Genomic DNA, 25,251 nt, shown 5'->3' with positions numbered 1-25,251 from the left:
GTGTTGTAATTTGAGGGGCAGAAATGTGTCAGCCCCTCCCAAAACCTCCCCTTAGGGCTTGTTAAGTGCTTTTGAAATTCTCATCATTATGAAGGCTTTGATAGACCTTTTGCTACTTTAGGTACTGAGAATTAATGGATATCTTTTAAGAATATTCCCAAACAGGCCCCATCCTACTCTTTGAGGCTTCCTTCTCAGTAATCTTCATCTGTAGCTGTCCTTAAACTGGACTAAATGTTCCCTAGACATTTCCATCTTGGGATTTTTACTTACAGAGTCAACTAGAAAACCCTTTCTGATTCCTATTTTTACAAGCCTCAGCCAAGTGGCTTATTTTTAATTTTTTTATTTTTTTGCGGGGCAATGAGGGTTAAGTGAGTTGCCCAGGGTCACACAGCTAGTAAGTGTCAAGTATCAGAGACTGGCTTTGAACTCAGGTTCTCCTGAATCCAGGGTCGGTGCTTTATCCACTGCGCCACCTAGCTGCCCCTTACGTGGTTTATTTTTTAAGTCCTAATCCATGAATATTTGTTAAATGAATGAATAAATGAGGACTGGGAGCCTTAATATTTAGAACCTGAGTGCTTAGAGAAGAGGGATGGATGGGAACCACTTTGCCTGCCTCATATTTGGCCTGGGGCAGGCCCCATTTGAATGTGCATTATTTATGGGGAGGGCAGTTGCTGTCTCCTCCCTCCCCCTTGGGATGGGGAAGGAAGGCCGAGGGAAGAGGCCTGTGACTGGGTTATTGGCGCCTGTGGTTCCAGGACTCTCTATTGCCCTTGAAAAGTGTAGTGGCACTCTTTCTATCCCAGCCCCAGAGTTGGGGGATGCTAAAGGAGCCAGGCTGTCTAGATGGGAGGAGGGGCCTAAGTGTCTGGGCCATTAAAAAAAAAAGTCCTGGTCAGGGCTCTGCTGGGAAGTGTTACATAATACTTTCTCTGCTATTATAGTGAATTGATTTAATGTGACCTGGAGGTATCACACTTGGTAATGAAAAATTCATCCATTTTATAAAATGGATTAGGTCCAGAAAAGAGTTCCGGGCTTTATATTGCTTCCAAGTGAATTCTGTGAAGACAATGTTATTCCTTCTAATTAAAAAAAAAAATCTACAGTAGAAAACATTGCAGTCCTCCTTGCTTGCTAAGTTATTGAAGGTGGGGAGAGAAAAGAAGGTAAAATTATTCATTGAATTATTTTCTTCCCTTGTGTTAATTCCAAGCTATAATTGAACATTTTGGCTTTACAGTTCTATCATACTATAGTTATTTATTCTATGAACTCTCTGCAATTGATTTGCTTTCTGTAATAAGTTGATTTGTAATGTTATACATATAATAATATATATCATTAACATATGATAATATTACAAGAAGAAACTGAGAGACTTCCTGATGTATCATGTAGTTGGATCGGGAAAGAAGACTCGTCATATCAGATCCTTTCCAAGCTAGCATTGTGCTATGGGTGTGGCTTTACATTTTACATTGCTGTTTTCTTAGATCCCTTTTTTTCTTTAGATACCTATTGATTCTACTTTCTATTCATGAGTAATAAAAGAGAGGTACCCTGGTATAATAGGGGAAACTTATTCCAGAGTTGGGGTTCAGTGCCTGCCTCTGACATACATTACTTGTGGGATTATGAACGAGTTGTCATATTTGGCAGATGAGTTGTTGATCTGCATCAGTGAAGGGAGATTCTACACCTGGAGGAAAATCCTCAGATTGATGAAATCACAGGTTCTTTATCTCCCTAGCCCCCCCCCCCCCAAAGCATACTTCTCTTTTTTAATTACCTAAGCAAGTATATTTTTTTCTTATTCTTTTCTCTTGAAGGTTGCTGGTGTTTTTAGTCAGTCAGTTAACTAGCATTTATTAAGTACTGTTCTAAGTGCTGATGATAAAGTAAAGCAAAAGAAAATCCCTACTCTCAAAGAACTAACAGTTAAATGGATGAGACAACATGTAGACAACTATGTAGGAACAAGTTCTGCATATTGTTAGCCATAGATCAAAAGAGGCAAGGCACTAATGCTAAGGGGACTCAGAAAGGCTTCCTGCAAAAGGTGGAACTTTAGCTGACAACTAAAGGAAATCAGGGAAGCCAGGAGGTGGAGATGAGAGGGGAAAGAGTGCTAGGCTCATTTATACTTTTCTCTGGGGATGGTGGGTGTTAAGTCATGTCTGACTCTTTGTGACCCCATTTGGGATTTTCTTGGCAAAAATAGAGTTTGGAATTAGTTTTCCCATTTCCTTCTGCAGCTCATTTTACAGATGAGGAAACTGAAGCAAATAGGGTTAAGTGACTTGCCCAGGGTCACACAGCTAATAAGTGTCTGAGGTAGGATTTGAACTTGGGAAGATGAGCCTCCCTGATTCCAACCCCAGTGCTCCATCCACTTCACTGGTGTTAGCATTCTTTTTTTGACATACTTCAGAGGGCTTCACTGAATACCCTGGGAGCTGTGTGATAGGTGCAGAGAACTGAACATGACCATTCCGGAAGTTGCCAAGTCACACTTTTCCTGACTCTTTTGGGGTTTTTTTGTTTTTTAGTGAGGCAATTGGGGTTAAGTGACTTGCCCAGGGTCACACAGCTAGTAAGTGTTAAGTGTCTGAGGCTGGATTTGAACTCAGGTACTCCTGACTCCAGGGCCGGTGCTCTATTCACTGCACCACCTAGCTGCCCCTCCTGACTCTCTTAAGGATTTCTGGAGCATCTTTTCCTCTCATCCCTCCTGCCCTGTCCATCAATATTCTAAATTTTTTTATATATATTAAAGGGAATTCCTACACTTATCTCATATGGATACTTTGATCATTGGTTTCAGTCTTTGGATTTTTGCCCCCAACTTAGGTAATGTGGACATAAGTATAGGGAGTTAGAAGTTAATTCTCAAAATGATAATATTCTTTTACTAGCTTACAAGGAACTGATCTTGGGGTTTGTGATCTGAAGTAGTTTGTTATTGATTTTTTGGGAATATTTATCTTTATTACATTTTGCATTCCTCTGACATAAAGAGAATTTACTAACCTCAGAATATTAGAGTTAGAAATACTGACCTAGGGGCAGCTAGATGGCACAGTAGATAAAGCACCAGCCCCGGATTCAGGAGGACCTGAGTTCAAATTCAACCTTATACACTTGATACTTACTAGCTGTGTGATCCTGGGCAAGTCACTTAACTCTCATTGCCCCGCCAAAAAAGAAAAAAAAGAAATGGTGACCTAAGTACACCTTCTGGCTTCTTGACTGTTCCAGAATAAACTGATTTCTACAGTGCCTCATATTACACACACACACACACACACACACACACACTTTTTTGTTTTAGCATACATATTTCTATGAGCACCTTACATCAATGTAGATAGAAACCCTATGAAAAGTATAAAACATTATACAAATGCAAGATTATTATGTCAGGCATTTTAAATTTGTGGACCTTTCATTTTGTGTATTTATGGGCCCCAAAATGTGTATTAGCCCCTCTGCAACATATTCATATGGCCAGAAGGAACCTAAGGGAGAATTTAGTTCATTAAACATTTATTAAACACTCACTACATGCAAAGCATTGTACTATGAGTAGGGAACAAGAAGACAAAGAATGAAAATGATTCCTTTCTTCAGGGAATTTGCAATATAGTGGGGAATAAATATAAAATGTAACCTGTGGCTCATATCTTAAAGCTCTGGGCTTACATAGACCTGATCAATCTTGACGCTTCTATCCAAAAACAGTGGTTAATACGGTTAACTCAGAATTTTCCCTGAAGACATCAGAATTTTGTTCTTGTCTAAAAGGGTATTCAGGTTCCATATAAGCATTCAGATCAACAAAATATTATCAATAGGCAGGTTTCTTTTAACTTGACAAACCATCTGATATATTTATTTTGTTGTGCAATAGGCTGCCTAATCCTTCATTTCTCATTTTTGAGAATTAAGTCAAGTCTGAGGAGGTCAATGACAGAAAGATCCTGATTATAACAAATTATTCGTTGAGAGGTGAATAAATGAATGAAGTACCTATTATAGACATTGGACTATATAGGTCTTGGTAGAGATGATGTAGTAAAGATTCACAAAAGAGAATTTGAATTGTGCTTTCATAGATGTTTGTATTCATCATAAGAAAAAGAAAAGAAGGAAAGAAAGCTAGCCAAGGAGGTTACATAAATACAAAAATGACCACATTTCACATGGTTTTAATACTTCAGTGGATCACACTGATGGGGATACTTCTTCAGTAGTTACTCCCATCATATATCTCTTCAATGCTATTTGGTTAATCCAGTTTTCTTTCTTTAAAAAATTTCAAGTTCTAAACTGTCTCCCTCATACTGCACTAGAGAAGACCACCTACTATACATACTTCTGTTTATCAGTTCTTTCTCTGGAAATACATAGCACCTTCCTTCATAGGTTCTTCGTAGTTGATTTGAGTACTTATAATACTCAGAATAACTTAGTCATTCACTGTTATTCAAAAATATTGCTATTACTGCATACAACATTCTCTTGGTTCTGCTTATTTCACTCTTCATTATTTCATGCAAGTCTTTCCATGTTTTTCTAAAAATCAAACTGCTTGTCATTTCTTCTCTCTCTCTCTCTCTCTCTCTCTCTCTCTCTCTCTCTCTCTCTCTCTCTCTCTCTCATCAGTGAGGGTTAAATGACTTGCCCAGGGTCACACAGCTAGTAAGTGTCAAGTATCTGAGGTCGGATTTGAACTCAGGTCCTCTTGAATCAAGGACCCAAGATTTATCCTACCACCTAGCTGCCCCCGTGCTCCTCATTTCTCACAGCACAAGAGTATTCCATCACAATCATATACCACAACTTGTTTAGTAATTCCCCAACTGATGGACATCCCCTCAATTTCTAGTTCTTTGCAGCCACCAAGAGAGCTGCTATAGGGGCAGCTAGGTGGCACAGTGGATAGAGCACTGGCCCTGGATTCAGGAGGACCTGAGTTCAAATCTGGCCTTGGACACTTAACACTTACTAGCTGTGTGACCATGGGCAAGTCACTTAACCCCAATTGCCTCACTAAAAAAAAATTTTAAAAAAATTAAAAAAAGAGAGAGCTGCTATAAATATTTTAGAATGCATAAGTTCTTTTCCTTTTTTCCTGATCACTTTGGGAAACAAACTTAATAGTAGTTTTATGTATATCAAAGGCTGCACACAGATTTTAACTCTTTGGGCATAATTCCAGATGGCTCTCCAAAGTGGTTGGATCAGTTCACAATTGTACCAGTAGTGTATTAAGAGTGTCCCAATTTTTCCACATCCCCTCCAACACTTGTTAGTTTCCCTTTCTATCATTTTAGCCAATTTGGTAGCCGTGAGATATCTCAAAGTTGTTTTAATTTGGATTTCTTTCATCAATAATGATTCAGGGCATTTTATGTGACTATATATAGCTTTAATTTCTTCTTCAAAAAACTGCCTTTTCATTTCCTTTGATCATTTATCAATTGGGGAATGATTCATTCTTAAAATTTGACAAAGTTCTCTATGCATTTGAGATATGAGACCTTTATCCAAGAAACTGTCTATAAAACATTTCCCCCAATTTTCTTCTTTCCTTCTAATATTGGCTGCATTGGTTTTATTTGCACAAAGCTTTTAAATTTAACATAATCAGGGAAAAGGACCCACATGTACAAAAATATTTATAGCTGCTTTTTTTGTGGTGGCAAGGAATTGGAAACTGAGGGGATGCCCATCGATTGGAGAATGGTTGAACAAGTTGTGGTATATGAATGTAATGGAATACTATTGTGCTGTAAGAAACAATGAGCAGGGGGAATTTCAGAGAAACCTGTAAGGACTTACATGAACTGATGCTGAGTGAGATGAGCAGAACCAGGAGAACATTGTACACAGTATGAACAACATTGTGTGTTGATCAACTGCGATAGACTTGACTCTTCTCAGCAATACAATGGACTTATGATGGAAAATGCTCTCCAAATCCAGAAAAAAAGAACTATGGAACCTAGATGCAGATTGAACCATACTATTTCTATTTTTTTCTTTTTTGAGGTTTTCCCTTTTTGCTCTGATTCTTCTTTCATAGCATGAGTAATACAGAAATATGTTTAATGTGATTGTGTATATATATATAACCTCTATCAGATTACTTGCTGTCTTGGGGAGGGAGGAGGGAGAAAAATTTGAAACTAGAAATCTTATAAAAACAAATGTTGAAAACTATCTCTACATGTAACTGGAAAATAATAAAATACTTTTATGCAAAAAAATTAATTTAATATAATCAAAATGATCCACTTTTTATCTCATAAAGCTTTCTTATCTCTTGTTTATTTATAAATTATTCTATTCATAAGTCTGATAGGTAATATGTTCCATGTTCTAATAATTTACTTATGATGTTTTCTTTTATAGCTAGGTCATGTATCCATTTTGACCTTATCTTGGTAAAATCCACAATTTTCTTTCTTTCTTTCTTTTTTTGGGTGGGGCAATGAGGGTTAAGTGACTTGCCCAGGGTCACACAGCTAGTAAGTGTCAAGTGTCTGAGGCTGGATTTGAACTCAGGTCCTCCTGAATCCAGGGCCAGTGCTTTATCCACTGTGCCACCTAGCTGCCCCCCACAATTTTCTTTAACACTTGTGTTCCATGTTGATGGGTAACATCAGGGGAAGACTGTTTCTATTACTATATAGATAGTCAACCTTGAAGTGCCCTAAGGCAGTGGTCTCCAAACTTTTTTGATAGTGTTTTCCTATCAGCAAAACATTTTTGAGTAGGTATCCCTAATATATATGTACTTATTTGTAAATTAGTTATAATACCCTTTGGGGGGGGGCAGAGCAATGAGGGTTAAGTGACTTGCCCAGGGTCACACAGCTAGTAAGTGTCAAGTGTCTGAGGCCGGATTTGAACTCAGGTACCCCTGAATCCAGGCCCGGCGCTTTAACCACTGCGCCGTCTAGCTGCCCCTATACTACCCTTTTTAATAATTATTCACGTTATAGGGTTTTTTTTAAAGGCAGTCAGAGTTAAGTGACTTGCCCAGGGTCACACTTCTAGTAAGTATCTGAAGCCAGATTTGAGCTCATGTCCTCCTGACTCCAGGACTGGTGCTCTATCCACTGTGCCACTCACTATAATAGAGAATAATTCTTTTTTTTTTTCTTTTTTTTAGTGAGGCAATTGGGGTTAAGTGACTTGCCCAGGGTCACACAGCTAGTAAGTGTTAAGTGTCTGAGGCCGGATTTGAACTCAGGTATTCCTGACTCCAGGGCCGGTGCTCTATCCACTGTGCCACCTAGCTGCCCCCAGTATAGAATAATTCTTAACCCCATAGTCAGTAGAGAGCTACTGAAATTTATTGAGTAGGACAGGTATAAGGTTATATCTATACTTGAGGAATATCACTGGGCAGCTTTGATTGAAGGGATAGGGGAAGGAAAGAGACTTGAGGCAAGGAGACCCTTGAGGAGGCTGTCACAGTTATCCAAGGGAGAGGTGATAGAGGCCTTACCTAAAGTGATGGCTGTGTAAATAGAGAGAAGGGGACGTGTATTTAAGAGATAGGAAGACTTGTCATCTGATTGGTTACATGGGATGAGAGATGATCACGGTTCACTGTGAGGTTGTGAACCTGGATTTACTGATGCTATTCCTGGCAGTGACAGAGACATTTAGAAGATAGATGGGCTTGGGGAAGGGAGATAACATAAGGAGATCTGCTGTGGTCCATGCAGGTTTATTCTATGAAATGCGCTTTCTGCCTCCCAGAGTGAAAAGTGGGGGAAGACTCTTAGTCACTGGTCTCTGTCTCAAAGACCAGAACCCACACTCCAAGTGTTGTTCAGTTGTTTTCAGTTGTGTCTTAATCTTTGTGACCCTATTTGGGCTTTTCTTGGCAGAAATATTGGAGTGGTTTGCCATTTCCTTCTCTAGCTCATTTTACAGATGAGGAAAACGGAGGCAAACAGAATTAAGTGACTTACCCAGGGTCACACAGCTAGTGAGTGTGTGAGGCTGGATTTAAACTCAAGTCTTCCTGACTCCAGGCCCAGCACTCTATTCACTGTGCCACCTACCTGCCTCAATAATTATATAATCCTAATGATGTAGGAGACAGAAAAGGGTTAATAGAAAAATTTCTAAGACCCAAGCTCTAATACAGATATTAGCTCTAAAAGGGAGTCAGATCCCAGTTAATGGATAACTTATGTTAGGTATCATACCCATAGTGATCAACATCCATAACGGACCAGAACGAGTCAGGTCAAAATAACAATAAAGGAAAAAGACAGCCTATAGAAATTCTAATGAAAAATGATTATATTTTGAAACTAGCCATGGGAATCAGAAAGAGACATGCGCAGAAAAGGCCAAATTTGTCCCCAGATTCACCTTATGACATGTGAACCCCCAAAACACACCTCCACAGAAAAAGGTACCCGACTCGGGGATTGGCTTAGGACCCCAGGAACTCCAAATTAGGATAAGCCCTCCCCTGTACCTCCCAGAGGTGGAGATTATTATAATGAGACTGATAATATATCTATACTATAAATATAACTCTTTCCTTTCCTTATTTGAGAGATGCCTTTCCAATATTCTGGTTCTCTCCCTGTGGTCACCCATAGTATTGCAATAAAACTTGGGAAACTGAGTCACTGAGTCTTCTAATTCTTTTGGGACAACTCACAATCAATTTGACCCCAAATTCTATCCCACATCATCTGGTTCCCTGTGTGACTTCAGGTCCCAGACTCAGTGGGGTGAGATCTTGCTAAGGTAAGTTTGGGATCTGCCTTTAACTCCTGCACCCAGGTTTTTGTTATTACAAAGTATTCTCGCCTACATAATTGATCCTCGAAGCAACTCTGTGAGACAAATAATGGTACTTTATCCATTGCACTACTTAGCTATGTGTACACTTTTAAATTTCCCTCTACTGTTATCATTCTGGCTCATGTCTTTGTAATCATTGATATGCTGTCATTTAATTCAGTAAACCATCTTTTTCTTAAACTTGACAGCTGATTTCAAATTTCCACTAATTATTGTCAAATGTATTTTTTTTTTTAGTGAGGCAATTGGGGTTAAGCGACTTGCCCAGGGTCACACAGCTAGTAAGTGTCAAGTGTCTGAGGCCGGATTTGAACTCAGGTCCTCCTGAATCCAGGGCTGGTGCTCCATCCACTGTACCACCCAGCTGCCCCAAATGTATTTTGTTTTGTTTTGTTTGTTTGTTTTTGCAGGGCAATGAGGGTTAAGTGACTTGCCCAGGGTCACACAGCTAGTTAAGTGTCAAGTGTCTGAGGCCGGATTTGAACTCAGGGAGTCCTGACTCCAGGGCCGGTGCTTTATCCCCAAATGTATTTTTGATACTGATAAAGAGATAACTTGTCATGCTGATTCTTTTGCAAGAAAAAAATAATAAAAGATATTGGTGAGAGAAATACATTGAAAAAATGGAACACAACTATTGCTTTTCTCTTTTTTTTTTTTTGTGGGGCAATGAGGATTATGTGACTTGCCCAAGGTCACACAGCTAGTAAGTGTCAAGTGTCTGAGACCAGATTTGAACTCAGGTCCTCCTTTGCCCCTCTATAGCTTTTCTTTCTTTTCTTTTTTTATTTGTGGGGCAATTGGGGTTAAGTGACTTGCCCAGGGTCACACAGCTAGTAAGTGTTAAGTGTCTGAGGCCAGATTTGAACTCAGGTACTCCTGAATTCAGGGCCTGTGCTCTATCCACTGCGCCATCTAGCTGTCCCCCCTCTATAGCTTTTCTTAAAAGCACCACATTGGAACCATCCTGCCTCTTGCTCATCCTTTGAAAACCTGTTCTGGAAGTAAATAATAGTTTTAATAACATAAATTTGTTTGTTTTGTAACTTTTAATAGTATTTTATTCCTTTAGGTGTGTTGTATTTTCTTCACATTCAAAAAGTTCAATCCAGATATCTGTTGGAAGTTCTAATGTAAAATAGGGGGGAAAAGTTATCTAGAATTGAATTTGAGTAGTGATTTCCCCTCCTCTTTATATTTTCCAGAAACTATGACTTAATATGATAGTTAAGTAAATAATAACCACAGGTACAGGGAAGAAGTAAGATGATTGATAAATAAGTTTAACCAAAAAAAAGAAAACTAAGCCTGAATACCTTTTCAGGTTACTGTTCCTCAATTCCATTGGATTCTTCAGCTATGGAATTAATTGTGAGAACTATAAAAAATGTTTGTTTCCTTTTTTTTAAAAAAACCATTGGCGGGGCAGCTAGGTGGTACAGTGGATAGAGCACCAGCCCTGGATTCAGGAGTACCTGAGTTCAAATCTGGCCTCGGACACTTAACACTTACTAGCTGTGTGACCCTGGGCAAGTCACTTAACCCCAATCGCCTCACCAAAAACCAACCAAACAAACAAACAAACCAAAACTATTGGCAAGGCTAAATTAAAAATACATTAACTTTAAAAAAAGTTTTATTGTTAACTTTGCCTTTTCCATTCTTATCATCTCTCTACTCAGGGCCGTATGTTTCCTTATTAGGAATCTCTAGGATCTATGATTTTCATCATAGTTCAAATGTTTTTAGTGTTATTGCCTGTCTTTATTATAGTCATTATATGTAATGTGTTCCTTTACTTTCATTACCCTTCATCTGTTCATAGATGTCTTCTCATGTTGTTAAATTCTTCATATTTGTTCTTCTTTATAACATAATAATATCCCATTACATTAAATTAACATCCTAAGATGTTAGAAGAATTGGAAGAGCCCTGTGGCCATTTGGTCCAACCCATCTTGGAAAAGAAATCCCCCTTAACATATACTGGATAAAGTATCTGGCTCCTCCTTGAAGACCTCCAAGTAAGGGAAACTCATGACCGGCCAAGATCACTCATTCTATTTTCAGATACCTCTGAGTGTTTAGAAGTTTTTCCTGCCCTCAAACTCCTCCAGTGGAAGTTAAGCCCTCTGGGGCCAAAGAGAACTAGTCTGATTCCTTTTCCCTATGATAGCCATTGAGTTCATTGAAGATAGTTATCATGTCCTTGAGTCTTCTCCAGATTAAACACCCTTGGTTCCTTCAATTTATCAAAAGAGCTTGGACTTTTCACTCTCCTGACTGACCTCTGGAAGCTCTCCAACTTAGCAGTATTCTTCCTAAACTAGTTTCCAGAGCTAAATACAGTATCCCTTTTGTAGTTTGATTAAGTCAGAGTACAAAAATTCCATCACCTCCTTATTCCTGGAAGCTATGCTTCACCAAAATCTCATTAGATAATTTTTTGGGGGTTGCCATATCACACTACTGAACAATATTAAGTTTATGGCCAAGTAAAATCCCCATCTCTTTTAAAGATAAACTACTGTCTAACCATGCCTATCTCATTTTGTACTTAGGAAATTGATTTTTTTTTTTTGTACCCAAGTGTAGGATTTTACAGCTATTTTTATTGAATGTCAATCCTAGATTCAGTCTAATAGTTGATCCTGTCAAGATCTTTTTGGATCCTTACTCAGTCATGCAGTGTGTTGGGTTTCAGTTCCAGCTTTGTGTCCTCTACAGATTTCATGTGTGCCATTTAAAAATTCCTAGTCAAGTATATAAACAATTTCCAACAATGTAGTTCTTATGTTTCTACATCTGAACCTCATTCTATTGCCTTTAATGTATTTTTTTAATGTTGTTTTTTTTTTTTTTGGCAGGGCAGTTAGGGTTAAGTGACTTGCCCAGGGTCACACAGCTAGTAAGTGTCAAGTGTCTTAGGTCAGATTTGAATTTAGGTCCTCCTGAATCCAGGGCTGGTGCTTTATCCACTGTGCCACCTAGCAGCCTTTAATGTATTTTTAAAAACAATTAGCTAATATTTTCCTTTTCTTTTTAGGATGTAACTATCATTACCTTACCACTCCTTCCATAACTCTTCCCTCTTTAAAAAAACACACAATCCTCCCTTGTAACAAACAACCATAGTCAACCAAGATAAAACCTATGCATTGTCCATAGGTAAAAACTTATACCTCATTTTGCATTAACCTGTTACCTCTCTACCAAGAGGCGAGAAATAGAAGTCTTCTGAAGTCATGACTGGTTACTTCATTGATCATTGTTCCTTTATGTATAAATTATCCTAGTTCTACTCATTTCATTGCATGTATTTATATAAGTCCTTTCAATTTCCTCTGAATCTTTTTTGTTATTTCTTATGTCCCAGTAATTTTCTTATTTTTTTGAATTGTTAACTTACCTTTTTTAATAGCATTTTAAATAATAAACATTTTTATTTAAAGTTTTGAGTTCACCTTTATCCCTCCTTCCCTCCCTCCCCTTTCCCCTCCTTGATGTGGTAAGCAATCAGATATAGGTTATACATGTGCAATTATGTAAAACATTACCATATTAATAATTTTGTATAAGAAAACTTGAATAAAAGAAAAAATGAAAGAAAGTGAAAATAGCATGTTTCAGTATGTGTTCAATCAATATCAGTTATTTCTTTGGAGGTGGATAATATGCTTCATCATTAGTCCTTTGGGATTGTCTTGGATCATTGTATTGCTGAGAATAGTTGTCATTCACTGTTCTTCAAACAATGTTGCTGTCACTGTGCACAATTTTCTCCTGGTTCTGCTCACTTTACTATACATCAGTTCATACAAGTCTTTCTGAAATCATCTTGCCTGTCATTTCTTATATAGCACAATAATATTTCATCACCATCATATACCACAGCTTGTTTAGCCATTCCCCAATTGATAGGCATTCCTTTGATTTCCAATTCTTAGCCACCACAAAAAAGAGCTGCTATAAATATTTTTGTACAAGTAGGTCTTTTTCTCTTTTTTGGAATGTCTTTGGGATATAAACCTAGCAGAGATATTGCTGGATCAAAGGGCATGCACAGTTTTATAGCCCTTTGGGCTATAATTGTTCTCCAGAATGGTTGGATCTTTTCACAACTCCAACAGTAGATTAGTGTCTCAGCTTTCCCATGTCCCCTCCTTTTTTTGTTATATATGTCACTCTGTCCCAGTAATTTTCCATTACATTCATATACTATAATTTGGTTTGCTGTTCCCCAGTTGATGGGTACCCGCTTTATTTCTGGTTATTTTTTACAGGAAAAAAAATGCTGCTATAGATATTTTTGTTCATATGAGTCCTTTCTTTGATTTTTTTTTTTTGGTGGTATAGGCATGGTCAGAGGACATGAGCTAGATTTTTAAAAATTTATTTTTATTCTGAATTTTAACAAACATTGAAGTAAATGGGTATTTCCATTTGTATAATTGAACAGAAAAAGAGGATTGTAATGAAATTGCAGATTCCTGTTGTGTATATTGTGCTTTCCTTTTTTAAGTATATATACTAAATTCAGACTTCAGCTTTTAAAGTTCTGCTTGTCTTTTCTTTCTGTCTTTTCTATTTTTTAAAGAGATGTCACAATGACTTTCTTTTCTTTCTTTTTTTTTGGGGGGGGAGTTATCTTATCCCTATCCCTTTCATTCTTATCTTTTCACCCTTTCCCCATTGGAAAACAAAAAGGAAAAATAAAACCCTTGTAACAATATGCATAATAAAACAAATCAAATTACCATATTGACTGTGGCTAAAAATATTCTGCATTGGGGCAGCTAGGTGGTGCAGTGGATAGAGCACCGGCCCTGGAGTCAGGAGTACCTGAGTTCAAATCCGGCCTCAGACACTTAACACTTACTAGCTGTGTGACCCCGGGCAAGTCACTTAACCCCAATTGCCTCACCAAAAAAAAAAAAAAATCTGCATTTTGAATCTATCACCTCTCTGTCAAAAGTTGGATGGTATGCTCCATCAGCAGCTCTCTGGAATGCTAATTGATAATTACATTGATCAGAGTTCTCAAATCTTTTTTTTTTCTTATAATGTTATTGTACAAATTGTCCTTGGTTTGCTAATTTCACTGTGCATCAGTTCATACAAGTCATAGCAGTTTTCTCTGAAACCCTCCTTTTCATAATTTCTCAAGATGCAATAGCTCTCCATTATATTCATATAATATAAATTTGTTTAGCCATTTTCCAATTAATGGGTGTCCCCTTAATTTCCACAGCTTTTCATTACATAAAGAATCTACTCTTTAGTATAATTGCCTAGTAGTGTTTTTTCTAGGTCTGAAGGCATGAACAGCTTAGTGACTTTTTGGGCTTTCCAAATTGCTTTCTAGAATGGTAGGAACAATTCACCTCCCCTAGTAGTACATTGGTGTATCTGTTTTCCTGAAGCCCTTCCAATATTTTACTATAGCAAAGAACTAGAAATAAAGAGGGTACCCATCAATTGAGGAACAGCAAACCAAATTATAGTATATGAATGTAATGGAAAATTACTGGGACATATTTTTTGCCAATCTGATGAGTGTGATGCAACCTCAGAGTTGCTTTTATTTCTCTAATTATTAGTGATTTGGAGCATTTTTATAAGGTTGTTGATAGGTTATATTTCTTTTTTTGAAAACTGTTCCTGTCCTTTGACCATATTTCTGTTGGAAAATAGCTTTTGTTCTTATAACTTTGAATCAGTTCCTTATATATCAGTCACTAATGGGAGCCTTTTCAGAGAAACTTGCTACAAAGATTTTTTTGGTTGGTTTCTTGATTTCCTTCTCATTTTAACTGCACTGGTAGCTTTTTTGCTTCCCTATTAGGTGGGAGTTTGTTTTGTTTATAATTTTTGTTGTTGAGTCATGTCCAACTCTTTGTGACCCATTTGGTGTTTTCTTAGCTAGGATACTGGAGTGGTTTGCCGTTTCCTTCCTCAGCTTATTTTATAGATGAGGAAAGTAAGGCAAATAGGATTAAGTTGACTTGTCTAGGATCACACAACTGGTAAGTATCTGAGGCCAAATTTGAACTCAGGTCTTCCTGACTCGAAGTCTAGTGCTTTGGTCACTGTGCTACCATAACTACTTACTCATTTATCCTGTCCTACTTCTTAGATATTCCCTACCCTTTCCATGTATCATCATTAATGTTCTATTTTTTCCCTTTGGGATTATATTTAGTTTTTCCTGATAGGTTATTCTTGGTCATCCTTATACTATTTTGACTTGTGGCATGTCATATTCCAAGCTTTTGCCCAGCTCTATCTAGTCTTTTCATCAAGAATTCTTGGAAGTCCTCTATTCTACTGTTTCTTCTATAAGATTGTATTCACTTTGACAGGGTAACATTCTTGGTTGTAAGCCTATGTTTTTTGCCTTTTGAAATACCACCTTTAGGATTTTCTCTTCTTTGTTATAATTTCACCATAGACTTCTGTGAACCTGACTTTGGTTCTTTGGTATTTGAATATTTTCTTTCTGGCTAACCTGATATTTTTTCCTTCACACTCTGAGTTTTGGCTGTGACATTCCTGGGTGTTTTCAAATTGGATTTTCTTTCAGGTAGTGATTGGTGGATGGATCCATTCTGTTTTTACTTTATCCTCTTTTATTTTTAGATCTTGACAGTTTTCTTTTATGATTTCTTGAAATATCCCATCTAGCTTTTTTATTTGTTCATGATTTTCAGGGAGGCTGATAATTATTAGTTATCTCTCTTGATCTGTTTTCTCAGTCATTCTTTTTGCTGATATTCTCTCCAATTTTTTCATCTTTTGACTTTACTCCAATACTTGTCTTATAAAATTCTGTTATTTTTCATTTGTTTTTTAAAGAGTCCTTTAAAGAGGTTCAAACTAGGGTAAGGTTTTCCTCCTTTTGTTATATGATACTTATTTGTTGTAGTCCAGACCTAGTTTAGTCCGGGCTCATAACTTAGGTTTGAGATTCGAATGAAATGAGATATTTGTGGTCTAACAGTTAATAGAAGGAAGTTTACTTAGCCGTAACAGGAGAAGGATGTTCAGAAGAGGTGGAGGACATTGTAGCCAGTGAACAGGTGTTCTTTGAGACTATAGCCTCGATGCAGCTGAGTGTAGCTTTGTTGTACTGGTGTTGGTTATTCTGTAGTCTTCAGTTAGAAACAACAGGGAGCAGCTTCTCCTGTCTTGACTTTTAAAAAATTAAGCTTTTATTGATATTTTCTGCTTTTTTACATCATGAAAGTTATCCCCAATAACTTCCCCAACCCCTCCTGAAAGTCATCCCCTATAACAAAAAGTATTTTTGAAAGCAAAAAAAGGAAAAAAATTGAGCACAACTGATGAATATATTGAAAAAGCCTGAAAACAGGTGCAATGTATAACAGCTCTGGGCTTCCCACCACCATAAAAGGTGGGTTAGATGTGCCCTCTCATATCTTCTCATTTGAGTCCTGTTTGGTTTTTATAATTTTGTAACATTCACTTTTGATTTTTTTGGCAAGTGGTTGTTCTTTCCTTTTACGTTCTAACTCTCATGTGCATCGTTTTCTTGCCTCTCTCTGCTTATCTCACACTGCTTTTGTTCATGTACATCATTCTATACTTTTCTGTATTTATCATAATTTCTTACAGCACAGTAATATCCCATTACATACATTTTGTTCAACCTTTTCTCAATCTATTGTATCTACTTTGTTTAAAGTTTTTTGCTATTATAAAAAAATACTACTCTAAATATTTTGGTATATATGGGGACTTTGTTCTTATCATTGGGATATAAGCCCAGTAATAGAATTTCTGGTTCAAAAGGGATAAGTATTTTAGTCTCTTCACAGCTCCACCAACGGTGAATCATTGTGACTGTTCTTCCACATTTACTCTAACATTGGCTATTGTCATTCTTTGTCATCTTTACCCATTTGCAGGGTGTAAGGTTGGAACCTCAGTGTTTTGATTTGCATTTTTCTTAATATTAGTGATTTCGGAGCATTCTTCTCATGCTTGTGAATCCTCACTATTTTTATACCTAAGCACCATTGGGTAGAACCTAAATCCCCATAGCCAATTAAATCTCAGAGACAGTTTCACCACTTTTTTTTTAAAGCTTCAGTACTTTTAAAGGAAAAAAAAACCCAGCCCATCCTGCATCGTGGTAGAGCCCATAGTAAGATATTGCTATCATCATATAATCTTTGCATTTTTTCTTTCAAAGCTCTTGTTTCAATTTTGATTTCATTTTTTGTCCCTTAATTTCTTCCAGCTATATAACTATACAGTACTTTTTTTCTGTGCGGTCCTACTCTTACTTGCAGAATTGTTTCCCTTGATTGGGATTACCTCTTGGGATTCTTTAATAGTATTTCTTTGTTATCTTTGGAGTTTTCTTTTGTTTATTTATATTTTCCCTGATTTGGTCCCTCCTCCTATATTTGAAAGTTTCAGGTCTATATACTGGGCTTCCCTCTTTTGACTACTGCTTTTTGACCATCCTTCTGTGAAGTTCTGTATTGGATAGGAGCACTTACCTCTTTTTTATTACCGTTCTCTTTTGGATTCTTTTTAGATTTTTCTAAAAAAAAAACCACCTTATTTTCCTAAAAAGATTTTATTTTCTGGACTATAGGGAGAGTTAGGCTCTCCTACAGACTTTTACATCATCATCTCATCCAGAAATATGACATGAAGTATTTTATTTTGTAGTCTTTATGGGGGGGGCATTGTGGGGTGAAGGCTAGGAGCTTTTGTGCCTTGATCACCTGGCTGACCTTCTGATCTGAGTGGAGGAAGTATTGGTGGTGTGAGTCGAGGCCAGTGGAAGAAGAAAAATTTCTGCTACGTCTCCATGGTCCTACCCCTGGAGAGAAGATGGTTCTTGATGCTCTCTTGACTGGGTAGGATGATTATGGGGTGGGAAAACCTGAAGAGGGCCCTTGCATCCCCTAGATAATCTCTTGGCCAGGCAGATTGTAGTGATCCTCTGTTTAGCTTTTTAAAAAACAATATCTTTGGGGCAGCTAGTTGGCGCAGTGGATAAGCACCGGCCCTGGATTCAGGAGTACCTGAGTTCAAATCCGGCCTCAGACACTTACTAGCTGTGTGACCCTGGGCAAGTCACTTAACCCCAGTTGCCTCACCAAAACAAAACAAAACAAAACAAAACAAAACAAAAAAAAAACCAATATCTTTTCATTTGTGTGTTTTGTTTTTATACTACCTAGATTTCACCCTCTATCATTTTATCTCCCCCCTTCCAGAGAGCCATCCTTTATAACAATTTTTTTCTAAAAAATAAGAGAAACATTTAGCAAAGCACATTAGAAAAAATATCTGACATCAGGACAGCTAGGTGGCACAGTGGATAAAGCACCGGCCCTGGTTTCAGGAGGACCTGAGTTCAAATCCAGCCTCAGACACTTGACACTTACTAGTTGTGTGATCCTGGGCAGGTCACTTAACCCTCATTGCCCTGCCACCCTCCCCAAAAAAATATCTGACATTATATTCACTATTCAAACTGTGGAACACCCCATCTCTGCAAAGGAGTGAGGGGAGATAGGTATTATCTCATGTCTCTTCCTTGGGCCCAAGCTGGATCCTTTAACTTGAACATCATTCAATTTTGATTGTTTGCTGGTGGTTATTCTTTCCATGTTTCTTGTTTCAGTCATTATTTCCAGCTCTGTTTACTTCACTTTTTATCAGCTCATGTAAGTTATTCCATGCTTCTCTAACGTCAGTCCTGTTCATAATTTCTTTTCTTTCTTTCTTTCTTTCTTTTTTTTTTTTGGCGGGGCAATGGGGCTTAAGTGACTTGCCCAGGGTCACATGCCCAGGGTCACCTAGCTTCCGTTTGTTAATAATAGTTATTCATAGTTCCAGCTTGCTCTCCAGAATGTTTGTACCAATTCAAAGCTCCACCACCAATGAATGCTCCTCCAAACATCAGTGATTCCCATCTTTTGTCATTTTTCAAGTTTCCTGGGTATGAGATAAAACCTGAGAGTTATTTGGATTTCCTTTTCTCTTATTATTAGTAATTTGGTGCATTCTTCAATCTGGTTATTCATAGTTTGTAATTCTTCTTTTAGGAACTACTTATTTATAGCCTTTGACCATTTGTGTATTGAGGAATGGCTTTTGGTCTTATATATTTTCTGTTAGTTCCCTATATATCTTGGATATCAAACCCTTATGAGAGATATTTGATACAAAGACTTTTTCCCTATTCAACTGCTTCCCTTCTTATCCTAAATGGATTAGTTTTATTTGTACAGAAGCTTTACAATTTGATGTAATCAAGATGATTTATTTTATCTTTTATAATTTCCTCTATCTCTTATTTTATTACTAATTCACCCTTGACCCATAGCTGTGAAAAGCATACAATTTAATTCTCTTCTAATTATTTTATGGTATGATCTTTAATACATTATCTACCCATTTTGAATTTATTGTAGAATCCTGTATAAGATGTACTACATATTATTTCTGCTAGAATTCTCTCTGGTTTCCCCAAAAGCTGTTAACTTTTAGGGGTTTTTCATGGGTAATTTTTACTGTCAGGTTTATTGAATACTGGATTATTGAATTAAATTATTTCTGACTCCTGTCAAATGATTTTGATGATTGCTGATTTATGATATAGTTTGAGTCTTGAAGTGGTATTCCTCCTTTATTCCTACATTTTTTTTTCATTATTTCCCTTCATATTCTAGATAGTTTCCTCCAAATAAAATTTATTACATCTAGTATTTTAAAGTATCCCTTTAGTATTTTGGTTCATATATCATTATATCTGTAAATTAGCTTTGATATTAGTGTCATTTTTAACATATTGGTATGCCCCAGCCATATCCTTCCAGCTATTTAAGTTGCTTTTAAATTTCTTTAAGGAGAATTTTGTACTTTGGTAAATTGACTCTAAAATATTTTGTGTATTTTGTAGTTCTTTTGAATGGGATTTCCCTTCCTTTTATTGCCTCTGATTTTTGTTACTAGTATGTAGAAATGCTGTTGATTTTCATGAGTTTCTTTTGTAACCTACAATTTTGCTAAAACTATTGACTATTTCTGTGCTGATTTTTCTAGGATTTTCTGAGTAAAAGAATTATGTTAACAGTAAATAGAGATACTTTTGTCTTCTCTTTGCTTATGTTAATTTCTTTAATTTTGTTCTCTAATTGTATTACTATTACTAACATTTCTAGAACTATATCAGATAATAGTAGGGAAAGGAGCCCTCTTTGCTTTACTGCTCTATTTATTGGGAATGCTTCTAGTGTATCCCCATTGCATATAATGCTTCCTTTTGGTTTTAGATACTTTTAAAAAATCATATTTTTAAAAAGCTTTCACTGTACCTATATTTTGTAAGTTTTTTGTTTGTTTTTAACATGAATGAGTATTATATTTTCTTAAGGCTTTTCCCAAATCTATTGAGATAACCGTGTGTTTTGGGATATTATTTTTGATTAATCTACTTTGATACAATTCTATTCCATAGGCTCTCTTTCCTCCTATCTTCCCCCCACCTCTCCTTCCTGTTTCATAAGTTTTCTATAGTTTTAGTGTTTTATTTACTGATTTCTTTTTCTTTTATTTGGTCATCTAATTCTCCCCCCCCCTTTTTTTTTTGCCTCTCAAAGTATCAAATCATGAGAGAAGTGAAAAGCATAGAAGCATTGCCCCATAGTAGAAATTACTGTGTCCTAAATAGTGAAGTATGATTTTATATCCTTCCCTTTCCATTTGCCAAGTAGTCTCATCGGGCATTAGCTCAGTTTCTTTTATCTTATAATATTTCTTTGAGAGGTTTGTAATCTTTTTGAGGTTTTATTATGAATGTTTCCTTCTAATTTTAGTATTGTCTTTGTGGATTTGTCTGCTTGTTTTCCTAATTCCTAATGGAATTTTCTTCTTGAAATTTTTGGTGGCATTAGCCTTTTTTCCCTTTCCTTTTCACTCACTTTCTGACTCTTCTTCTCCCTTTGATTATCAGACTACTCCCACAGTTCGAATACAAAACTGCCTCAGCCTCCTCCCATAGAGTTGGGCAGAAGTTAATGTTTGCATGCCCATCAATTGGGGAATGGCTGGACAAGTTGTGGTATATGAATACAATGGAATACTATTGTGCTGTAAGAAACGATGAGCAGGAGGAATTCAGAGAAACCTGGAGGGTCTTGCATGGGCTGATGATGAGTGAGATGAGCAGAACCAGAAGAACATTGTGCACAGTATCATCAACATTGAGTGTTGATCTACTGTGATGGACTATATTCTTCTCACCAATGCAATGGTACAGAAGAGTTCCAGGGAACTCATGATAGAAGAGGATCTCCAAATCCAGGGGGAAAAAAAAAAGAACTGTGGAGTATAGATGCTGAATGAACCATACTATTTCTTTTGCTTTTGGTGCTGAGGTTTTTCTATTTTGAGATTTTTCCTCATTGCTCTGATTTTTCTCTTATAACATAACTATCACAGAAATATGTTTAATGTTATTATGTGTGTATATATATATGTATGTGTATATATATATATATATATATATATATATATATATAAAACCTCTATCAGATTACCTGAGGGGGGAGGGAGGGGAGGGAGGGAGAAAAATCTGAAATTGGAAAGCTTGTATAAACAAAAGTTGAGAACTATCTTTACATGTAACGGGGAAAAAATAAAATACTTTATTATTTTTAAAAAAAGAAGTTAATGTTTGCTTCTTGGAAGAATCAAGTAAGAGAAGAACCCCTTTGTAAATTCTAAAGCCCAATCCCATGGCAGACTTGGTGTGCCCTTGTCATACTGTGGCAGCTGGTGAGGAAGTACTGCTAAGTACTTGCCTTAAGGAATAAGAGTTCTCCACTGGTCATCTTACTTTATTCTCCTATGAATTCAGTTATAATTGCTCTGCCTCTACTGCAAGAGTGCCTCTTTTGGATTTTTTTCTTTTTATTGAGACTTACTGAGGAAAGAAAATGTAGAAAATGTCTAGTCTTATTGATTATATGACTGGGAAGACCCATTTGCATGTATAGCTATTTATTATGTGTCTTTAGCTTACCTTTCCAGACATATTACACTTTGTTCTCCGTGATGCTGTGTGTTTCTGCCAAGCCAGCCTTCTTGCTCTTTTCCATTTACTACACTCCATTTCCTTTCTATATTCCCTTCTGCATTCCTTTGCACTGGCTTTTCCTCATGCCTGAAAACATCGCCTTTTGAACCTCCTACAGAAAGCCTATCTTGAATCTTCTGGTTGATAGTAACCTGTTCCCACAGAAATTATTTTGGATCATATATAAATATATAGAATATATTCTACATATATCACATATTATACATGTTATACATATGTAATTACACATTATAATATACATAATCTCTGTATATTTTTTTTCTTTTTTACTTTTCAAGTTGCATGAACCCCTCCCCCCTTCCAAATATAATGTAAGCTCTTTGAGGGAAGGAAAATGTTTCATTTTTTAAAATCTTCTCGGTACCTTCTCGGTAGATACTTATTAAATGAATCTTTAATTTACTTTGAATGGAGTAGGTATTGTTTTAATTAAATGGAAACAGTAACCAGAGTAAGGATCAATCTGGTCTCTATAGGGTTAATTATGCAGTGTTTTCCACTGTGCCATGTGAAATGTAGTGTTTAATAAATATGTTTTGATGAGATGATGGGGGCAATATGAGATAGGAAAAGGGTTATTTTGGGGGGATTGGGAGGAAGAGATAGGGGCAATAGAAAGACTGTTATTTCAGACCTCCTTTTTGAAAATGTCATTTTAGTTAAGGCACCTGAATTTCATATCAATATGAACATTTTTAAATAGTTTGTACTGGAAAAAATTTAACATTACCCAATTGTGGCACAGTTATAAGTATTGAGCAGTTTTGAAGGTTTACATTTGGGGAGAGAGGTGTTTTAATTTTGCTATTCCTTGCAGTCTCTGCAAGAGAAATAAACTGAGTTGCATGGAAATACAGCTAACTTTGTTAAGTGTATATGTGTGTCATCCTTTTTCTCTCTCAGAGCCACCATGGATACTGCTAGCCACAGCCTCGTCCTCCTGCAGCAGTTGAATATGCAAAGGGAATTTGGTTTTCTCTGTGATTGCACAGTTGCCATTGGAGATGTTTACTTCAAAGCCCATCGAGCCGTGCTTGCTGCTTTTTCTAACTATTTCAAAATGATATTTATTCACCAAACTAGGTAAGGATACAAATATTTATACATTTATTTATTCATTGATACTTTTAAAGTTTTTTTTTAAACACAACTGTCACTTCCTTTAAGCCCTATACCCCCCCTAGGACCTTCCCTTATAGCAAAGGACAAGTTAAAGAAAATAAGCCATCACAGCAAATGCATCTGATGGTCTATGCCATATTTTCTACCTTTAGTCTATCACCTCTCTACCAAGAGGAGGAAAGTGTGTATCACCACTGAAGGTAAGGATATATTTTTGTAAATCAGAACACTTTTAAATTTAAAACTAGAAATCATTAGAATTCTACCATAATGCTCTGTACTGTATAATGTGAATCTTGATGTGGGACTGCCTTTTTAAAACAAAATTATACTATAATCTTTTTTAAGAACCATCTTTTTGTTATAACTAAAACTTGATCCCTTCACTCCCCAGTTGGGTCTAAAATTATGTCATATAATATGGTTCCATTATAATAGTTATGGTAACACCTTAAATTCATATGAAAGGGGCAGCTAGATGGTGCAGTGGATAGAGGACCGGCCTTGGATTCAGGAGTACCTGAGTTCAAATCCGGCCTCAGACACTTAACGCTTACTAGCTGTGTGACCCTGAGCAAGTCAGTTAACCACAATTGCCTCACTAAAAAAAAAAAAAAATTTCATATGAAAGCTTTATAAAGTCCTTCATATATGCTATCTCTGATTCTTCCAACATATCTAGTAGGTATATATAAGTTCCCTCACCAGTAAAATGTGAAGAATGACTCCCAAAGAAATTGAGTAACTCATATTGCAGTAACTCTCTATGATTACAACTAAATTTTGCTTCAGTCAGTTTTTCAAACATATATACACACACAGATATGTGTGTGTGTGTGTGTGTGTGTGTGTGTGTGTGTGTGTGTGTGTGTAGCAGCTAGGTGGTGCAGTGGATAGAATGAGGAAGACCTCTGAGTTCAAATTTGACTTTAGCCACTAGCTGTCTGAACCTAGGCAAACCACTTGAGTATCTTTGCCAAGAAAACCCCAAATGGGGTGTCATGAATAGTTAGACATGACTTAACAACAAATGTATACGTGTGTGTGTATGTGTGTATATATACAGACACACATTTACACACATAGAAACATACATACATCCACATACACATTCCTCAAAAGGATATGTTTTTTATTTTAACATACATTGAAAGATGGAGGAAGGAGGAGAGTTCTTATAAAATCCAGAGTGTTGAAAGTCTGGATCCAAGCTTCTGACACACTCTGGTATATGATCCTGGACAAGTCATTTAATTATCCATTTAAATTCGTCCCAATTTGGCAGTGGCCTGGGTTATTTCAAAGAGTAAAGTAAATAAACCCTTTGTGAAATTAAGAATTAATTTTTCAGTATCAGTGTTTCTAGGTGACAAAACCATATGCCCATAGATTTAGACTAGAAGGGACCACAGAGGTCATCTAGTATAACCCCCTCATATAGGCGCAGAAGGGGAAGTGACTTGCCCAGGATCACAAAGATATTTTTTTTAAAAATATCTTTGTATGACTTTAAGCTTTAATAGCTTATATTAGAACAGAAAAAGATATATACATATATATGACTTTACTGTTTCTTATATAGTATATTTGTGTGTGTGTGTATATACATATATACGTATATACATACATATATGTATATACATATGTACATACATATATACACATATGTATATAGTGAGAGAAGGAAAGAGAGATCATCCAATAGTTTTCAAAGCTATAATGCTTATCTGGATTTCTGGTATTCATTTTGTTCTTTTTTCTCCATTCTTTAAAATCCTAGGAGAGTTTGTAAGATTCTTGAAATATGGCGACTTTTTATTGTATAACTAGCAAATCTCAGTTAATATAGTTAAGTGGCGTAGAAGATATTATCCTGGAAATGTACATGGGTCATCAGAAATGAAGGTGGGCCAATCATGTAACAGGGAGAGATCATAGATGGATGGCTTGACTCTGTACTAGTACCTAAAAAATCTTAAGAAAGTATTGAGGGGGGTGGCTAGGTGGCGCAGTGGAGAAAGCACAGGCCCTAGATTCAGGAGTACCTGAGTTCAAATCCGACCTCAGACACTTGACACTTACTAGCTGTGTGACCCTGGGCAAGTGTCACTTAACCCCCATTGCCC

The 25,251-nt window shown here is 36.6% G+C and overlaps 1 protein-coding gene across 4 annotated transcripts in view; it reads left to right on the top strand.

Annotated features, from left to right (window-relative positions):
- Positions 1-25,251, top strand: part of ZBTB25 (zinc finger and BTB domain containing 25) — a 47,249-nt gene that overhangs the window by 1,441 nt on the left and 20,557 nt on the right. For all 4 annotated transcript variants that reach the window (XM_043981563.1, XM_043981562.1, XM_043981561.1 and 1 more), the window contains exon 2: positions 22,907-23,086. In XM_043981563.1, coding sequence (XP_043837498.1) covers positions 22,914-23,086 — 173 coding nt within the window. In that variant the 5' untranslated portion in view covers positions 22,907-22,913. The remainder of the gene's footprint in view (positions 1-22,906; positions 23,087-25,251) is intronic.

Source organism: Dromiciops gliroides, chromosome 2, assembly GCF_019393635.1.
Source record: "Dromiciops gliroides isolate mDroGli1 chromosome 2, mDroGli1.pri, whole genome shotgun sequence".
Lineage (NCBI taxonomy): Eukaryota > Metazoa > Chordata > Mammalia > Microbiotheria > Microbiotheriidae > Dromiciops > Dromiciops gliroides.
The sequence above is the reverse complement of the archived record's forward strand: the minus strand, read 5'-3'. Positions and strand labels throughout refer to the sequence as shown.